A 7368-nucleotide genomic window follows, 5' to 3' on the forward strand; every position below is an offset into this window, starting at 1 on the left:
CTGATAGCACCTTATTCAGAGGAGTTTTGCAAGAAATGAAGAAATATGAGATATTTAGCATAGTGCTTGGCATCAAATAAGATATTTGGGATTAATTATTATTTTGCTCTCCCCTGCATCTCAGTTTCCTAAGTTGCAGACTGAGTAATTATGCAGGGATTGACAGTTTAAGGGACTCCTGAGACTGTGCCTAGACGTACGCCAACCGTACTCCCCCACGTTTTAGGTGTGTGTAGAGGTATGGTGGAGAGTAGAATAAAGGGATAAAGATAAAATTGCTCTGAATATTATCTCTGAGAAAGAAGCAAGCCCAGGCATAGCTGAGTTAACCAGATATGACACATACAGTATTTCCTTCTCCTTTTTGGTTTCAAGCCTGTTTCTGAGGCTACAGATTCTGCCCAGTTGGTACCTGGAGGCAAAGAGAAGATGGCTGCAGCTGTGGATGGGTCTGCCCTGCTCTGGTTAGCTCTGCTTCTCTTTTGTAAGTAGAGGGTCGGTTAATCTCTTTGAGGGGCAGCAAAGGATCTGGGGGAGCAGCAGGCCTAGGAACTTTGGCTGTTTTAGTGATGACTCTTTGTAAGACATGTTCAAATGGTGGGCTTTCTCCTTGGGACTCTATTAGAAATAACTGGAAAGTAGAGGAAACTGGGTTGAGCAGCAGCTAAGGGGAAAGCAGACTGACAGTCTGATTCCTTACCACCACCTTGGCACCTGCTGTAGTGCAAGATTCATAACGAGGATGGGAGGGTAGAGGGAAGAGAGAAGCTCATGGTCCAGCTGGGTCAGATTCCTGAGAAGATGTTTGGGCCTGAAAGCTCAGTGGACATGGATCTCAATGCCATACCCAAAGTCCCAGGGGCTGGGAGAGAGATGCTAATTTATTGTCTCTGGACTTTTGCAGCTCCACATGGGATGTTAATGGGTAAGTTCTCCTCTCCTTTTCTCCTCAGCATTTCTGAGGGTCTGGGCATTCCTCTCCCTTCACAGTTTGCCTGCAACCCCTCACATCCATTTTCTGATGAGAATGAGTCTACTCCTCCCTGGCCAGCCCACTTTCCATCTCAACTTTATATTTTCCTCCTTTCCCTTGTTCAAAAGCTTCTCCTATGCCATTCCATATTCTCAAGTCATCTCCTCCTCTGTTTAAGCCAAACACCGTGTCTAGTGCCCATCTACATGGCCCAGCCTCTCTTCCAGGGTTTTTGCTTCTTTCCACTCAGTTTGTATTATTTTGTGGTTGAGAATGCTGAGACTCCGATTAAGTTACTTGCTGGAGTTACACACCTCAGAACAACAACAACAAAAAAAAAATGGATTGCAGCCCAAGTCCTCTGTGTGTAAGTCCAGTTCTCCTTTGTCTATAGCACCTTTTTGTCATTACCATCTAGCCACTTTCTTGGGCTCTGTTCAAATTTGCACCACATCCCTTTTCCCCTGAGAGCTGCTAGAGACTGACTGTCTTGGTGTGTTTCACTTCCTTGCAAAATTGACATATGGTTTTCACTTTATATACACCTACAATTAAATAGTCATAAAATTTAGATCTTGGAAAGACTATATTACATCAGGCCCAATCATTGCATTTTTTACTAGTATATGTTTACAGTACCTAATGATTACATTTATCATGAGAAGTTGGTATATGTACACACTACAGCAATTCTTTTTTCTCTTTTTTTCACCCCTACCCTCCTCCTACCATGCTTCTTCCAACTATGTACCCTCCCCCTTTGCGATGCTCTATTTTCATCATTTTCCATTTTCTTTTCCTCTGTTCTCTCCTTTCTACTTTATATTTATCTATCTTCTCTTTCCTCTTTCCCTCCCTCTCTCTCTCCCTCTCTATGTTTATTTAAGCCTTGTGTCTAACTTATTTCACTTAATATTAGTCTCAAGTTGCATCCACTTACCTACAAATGCTTCAAATTTATCTTTCTTTATGGCAGAGCAGCGCTTCATTGTACAAATACCACATTTTTCTTTTCAATTCACCTGTTGATGCTAGCCCAATACATTTATCCATCTCATTTTCCTGCATTCATTTGCTTAATAAATATTTAATGAACACTTACTGTATACTAGCCTTTGAGCTGAGCAAGGGTTGAGTATGACAGACGGAGTCTGTATCTGAAGAAGTATTGCAATTCTCATTTAGAGATTCTGAAATTGAAATTAATAAAAGAATTAGAATGAGTGATCTCAATTCACATAGTAAATTGCTTTGTTCTTAAATCTGCTGTATTTGTCTCTTATCTTCCTATGTTGGGAGGTTTCTGAGTCACAGCCCTGCTTCCCCATCCTCCAATGCTTCCCTTAGGAATTAGGACAGAATACAAGCAGTACAAGGGTAAACTAGTCATTATTGACTCTGGGCATCTTTGTGGCTTTTGACAATTTCTTCCTTGTATTTTTCTTTCCATAATTTAATTTCTTGAAGCCCCTCGGAAATCTGTAATCTCCCTGAGCCCGCCATGGAGTAGAATATTTGAAGGAGAGAATGTGACTCTTACATGTAACAAGAACAATCCCACTGAAGACAGCCCTACTCAGTGGTTTCACAATGACATCAACTTACCAACAAACACTTCAAACTATAACATTGTGAATGCCAGCACTCAACACAGTGGGAAATATGAATGTCAGAACCAAAATTTGCTGAGGAGTAAACCTGTACACCTGGAAGTGTTCAAGGGTAAGTTCTAGGGATATGGGAAATGGCCCATTGGAAGATGGGGCATAGTAAGTTATTGTGGGGGTGAGTATCAGGGTAAGACTCAGGGCTTTCCGTCAAGACTTTTCCATCCGTGTCCTATACCTACCCCCTTATGTCTACCTTTTCATCCTCTCAATATTCTGGCCACCTCTCAGTATTATGCCTATTCTCCATTTTTCTCTATCTTTTTTGCCTAGACACAGGTGTACGTTATGTGATCAAGTGGAACAATGAGACTGGGTGTGGTGGTGCACGCCTGTAATCCCAGCACTTGGGAGGCTGAAGCAGGAAGATTGTTTTGAGTTCAAGACCAGCCTGGGCTGCAAAGTGAACTCATGGCCAGTCTGAACTACATAGTGAGACCCTGTCTCAAAAAGACAAAAAAAAATGGTGCAATGGATTTATGAACATTGCAAAGCTGTCTTGATGTAAAAATTTACTCTAAATAATCCATGTGTCATGACTTAAATATTAGCTTAATTATGAGGGGTATCTGTGTATGTTCTTCATGCCATTTATTGTTACTCAGAAACAGTTAAGTTTGTTTCACTCTCCTCCTGCCAAGCAGTAGCACGACATACTTGCACATGGAGGTTGATTAGTAAATGCTGAATGAACAAACTAATGATTTCATTTGGATGGATAAGTGTTACACTTTTCTCTCCAATGCAAGTAAATATTTTAACATCTGTGTGTAAATTCCATTTATGAACTAAATCCCCATAGGAAAGCATCTTTACTTCCTTGTAGTAGATAATAAGGAAGTCCTTAAAGATTTCTCCTAAATAAAATATGCTTGCACAAGTCAGCCATCTTCCCATTTGAAAATTTTCTTTCATCAGTGCTTTTCAATTATTACAATGACAACAGTTTCTCATCCTTTACTGACTTGTGGTTCACAAGTGTTTTTTGAGTACCTACCAATTCCTAAGCATTCTGTTAGGCATCAGAGATAACACATAGAATGAGAGAAATCTCCTAACTTCATGAAACATAGAACTAGCTGGGAATGAGCACATTAGAGTAAGATTTCCACAAATAATTAAAACTGCTGCACATGTTTTAAAGAAGTTTTGAGGCCAACTATGATTAACTGTAGAGTTAGGAAACTTGAATAAATTAAGAGCAAAATGGGTTTTCCTAAGCTATCATTTCCTGTTTATTTTCTCAGTAGTGGCTGGATCTAGCTGAAATAGTTCTGAAGGGAATTCTGGATTTCAGGACTTCCATGTATGAGTTCAGTAGAAAGACAGGGGTGACTTTATGGCCCCATACTGACTTTTAGGAGAAAGTATTTACCAGTATAGAAGTCAAACTATAAGCATTATTTTGTGTTTACTGTTCATTTATTTTATGAGTCAAGAATTGGGTTAATGACAATCTGTGGTGTTTTGACCCACATTCTACTTGTGACCTTATCTAACTATCTAGGATCTATCTATCTATCTATCTATCTATCTATCTATCTATCTATCATCTACCGATCTGTCTATCTGTCTATCTATCTACCTATCTATCTACCTATCATCTATCATCTATCTGTTATCTATCTACTGATGATATATCTGCCTACTTATCTATATATAATTTCTCTATTAATAATGTAGTTACAAACTTATCTATAATCTATGCTGTCACCTCTCTATTGATGTTCTATCTATAATCTACCTATTTATAATCTTCCCCTTCCTTCTTCCCCATACCCCTGTTCTCCTATCCCTGTATTTGTTGCTAAATGAATAACAAATTGACTGCTCTTCAGACTGGCTGCTCCTTCAGACCTCTGCTAAGGAGGTGTTGGAGGGTGAGTCCCTCTCACTCAGGTGCCATGGTTGGAAGGATTGGACCGTCTTCAAACCAATCTACTACAAGGATAAGAAAGCTTTCAAGTACCATTATGAGAACAATGTGACCATTACCATTATGCCTACAGTAGCTAATGGCAGCGGTGCCTATTACTGCTCTGGCTTTTTTAGTCCCAAGCATTGGGAAGAGGAGGATAGATGTTTCTCTGAGTACCTCAACATTACTGTCATAAAAGGTGAGTTTGTAAAGGAAAAAATTAGTAATCCATAGCAGGAGGAGAAAGAAAGGTTATCTGAGCCTGAAGTGTTTCCAGTCTGTAGAATAAGGGGAACTACGATAACTTAGAAAGATTACTAGATGTGCAATGAGGTAACCAAAGCTATAGTATACTCCAGTACTTTATGTCACTATAGTTGTGCAAGAAACGATGGTTGATTAATTACAATCTCAATCCTCAAGTCCTTTTTGTTAAGTGGTAATAATAATACTTCCTCAAAAAATATAATACCTGCTCACACTATGGAGTTTTTATTAAGATTAGTGTGCTAATATTTATCATACAAATTTGTAAACTGTTAAGCGCTGTATAGGTATAAGAGACTGGATTTTTTTTTTTAAATCTCAAATTCATCTGTTTCTCCTGAGGGAAGTATTTGTATTCATCAAATTGAAAGGGAGTTCCAAAGTTGAAGGAACAAAGGTTGTGAAGAGTGAGAAGAGTCTATTATAGTGTAGGAGGGCTAGAAAAGGAAACTAATCTGTCAGTAAGCCATGTTCCTGCATCTTGTGGGATGAGGAAACAGGCTTGATGTGGGGTGGATAGGCAGGTGGACTACCTTTATGGCCCATATGAAAAACTGCTCTTCCCCAACCTTGTATACAACAGGAAGAACCTTTGAAATAGTTCCCTTGCAAGGAAGCAGAGAAATGTATTTTCTAGGTATATTGATAATTATATCTAAAAAACATGAGACCAAAAGTCAGAATTAAGCATTGCTGATAGTTCTGTTAATTCAAGACCAATGTGTTATTTGTTTCTGGATTTCCCATGTGTAAAATAGAAGGTTTGGCCTAGACTCCTCCACTGGAATCACCGAAGGAACTTAAAAAGATATGCTATCCATGTCTCATCTCCTTAGATTCTTATTTAATTGGTTTGGTGTGAGGCTTAGGCATCAATACTTTTAGAGGGTCTTTCAAGTGATGATCATGTGGACCAGGGATACAGCTCAATGCCATGGTACCTATACGGCACGTTCAAGGTCCTGAGTTCAATTCCCAGTACCTATCCCCCAAAAAAGTGATGGTCATGTATGGACACTGTTAAGAAACTCTGGTCCTTCAGTGATTTCTCTCTGACAGTCGGGAGCTTTATAATTCTAGCAAAATCTGTGTAATTACTGTGTAATCAAAGTAACAGTGTCACAAAATGGTAGAACTGGAAGGTAACATAAATACTCCAGTACTTTATGTCACTATAGTTGTGCAAGAAACGATGGTTGATTAATTACAAATAAGACACTGGCGACCCCTTGACTTCACTCTGTCTCCTTTTAACCTCCAAATTGCAGACAGTGGTCATGTAAGCTTCAAGAAAAGAGTCATTTTTCCTATGACTTTCCTCTTGAGCACATTGACTGGAGGAAAGATTTTGGACAGGAGTTACTGAGAAGTAGTCTTCCTTACGCCTCCAGGGAGCATAGACTGAGTAACCTAGTCTCCTGAGTGTTTCTTCGCTGTTCCTGGAGGCCATGTCACGCTAAAAATGGAAGATCATGCTTAGTCCTTCCCTTAAGGAAGATGAAGCTCTGAATCTCACTCTTCAATTTCTAATGACTCATGTTTCTTGTTGCATCTGTGTTCCACTCTAGCTCAACAAAGCAAATACATCTGGCTACAACTCACTTTCCCTCTGTTGGTGATGACTCTGCTTCTTGTAGATACCTGGTTATATGTCTCAACCAATGAACAGTTCAAATCTTTCTTGAAGATGAAAATGACTGGGGAAGGCAACAAACTTCAGAACCTACATCCTGTGGCAGAAGCCTAAAGGAACGATGTTGTTGCTTAAGAATCAGTTTGCAATAGCAATTTTTTTTAACAGTGTAAGGAATTGCTTTTCATTTATCAAACACAGCTCTCAAAATACATAGAAAAATCTGTGATCAAGGACTTATAGAACTGCCTCATTAAGCGAAATGTAACTGGTTATGTGACATGTGATACTAAGGGCTCAATAAAAATTGGTTGAATAAGTGTGACAATGAATAGATTCATTTATTATTAGCCTTTGCAAAAGGGAGAAGAATTTGAATAAAATAAGTATGAGACCATGTAACATGATGCTTCTGAATATTCAAGGCTCATTTATTTGGGTTTTTTTTTAGCTCTAAAAGCAAAAACTATGAAGATCTAGATTTAAAATTTCATCTCATGACTGTTATGAGGTAGAAATGAGGCAACATGGTAGGAAGCAGTTGAGGTCGATAATGTTTATTCTGTCTCCAACTTATATATATATATATATATATATATATATATATATATATAAAAGCTTCTTATTTTTGGCTGAATCTTACCTTAAGGAATTGATCCTGAAAATGAAGTTCAGTCTAAGAATTCTGTTATTATTTTACTCCTCTAATGTATTCCAAAATTATACCTTAAATTCATATGTTTTATCTTTATGAACATGTTAAACAATCACTTTGGAAAAAGCAAATAATAATAATAATCAAAACCTTTATCTCTGACAATAGTTTGTATTGAATAATTTGTCAAACAAAAGAAATAGTCTTGATGTGTTTATTTTTACTTTTAATGCCACCATCTAAGGCCCAGTCTAT

General features: G+C 38.3%; 1 protein-coding gene across 3 annotated transcripts; it reads left to right on the plus strand.

The window, feature by feature from the left end:
* The first annotated feature begins 403 nt into the window (after window positions 1–403).
* Fcer1a (Fc fragment of IgE, high affinity I, receptor for; alpha polypeptide) lies at window positions 404–6803 on the plus strand. Of its 3 annotated transcripts, none has more exons than XM_013522280.1 (6): window positions 404–484; window positions 905–925; window positions 1224–1340; window positions 2441–2695; window positions 4479–4757; window positions 6394–6803. In XM_013522280.1, exons 1-6 carry the CDS (start codon window positions 430–432, stop codon window positions 6570–6572), a joined length of 906 nt encoding a protein of 301 aa, XP_013377734.1. In that variant the 5' UTR covers window positions 404–429; the 3' UTR covers window positions 6573–6803. The 3 variants fall into 3 exon arrangements, with proteins under 3 accessions (XP_013377734.1, XP_013377735.1, XP_005400226.1); XM_013522281.1 differs by having other exon boundaries at window positions 6463–6803; XM_005400169.2 differs by lacking the exon at window positions 1224–1340 and having other exon boundaries at window positions 6394–6802.
* The last annotated feature ends 565 nt before the right edge of the window (window positions 6804–7368 follow it).

The sequence above is a fragment of the Chinchilla lanigera genome, unplaced genomic scaffold (genome assembly GCF_000276665.1).
Source record: "Chinchilla lanigera isolate Chin_1 unplaced genomic scaffold, ChiLan1.0 scaffold00067, whole genome shotgun sequence".
Lineage (NCBI taxonomy): Eukaryota > Metazoa > Chordata > Mammalia > Rodentia > Chinchillidae > Chinchilla > Chinchilla lanigera.

What these genes read in the sequence shown, in the direction of transcription:
- Fcer1a (XM_013522280.1), top strand. Translation starts at nt 430, where the DNA reads ATGGCTGCAGCTGTGGATGGGTCTGCCCTGCTCTGGTTAGCTCTGCTT. An exon ending in GTTAGCTCTGCTTCTCTTTT is followed by an intron (nt 485 to 904) that starts GTAAGTAGAGGG and finishes GGACTTTTGCAG; the next exon opens with CTCCACATGGGATGTTAATG. An exon ending in GCAGCCCAAGTCCTCTGTGT is followed by an intron (nt 1,341 to 2,440) that starts GTAAGTCCAGTT and finishes AATTTCTTGAAG; the next exon opens with CCCCTCGGAAATCTGTAATC.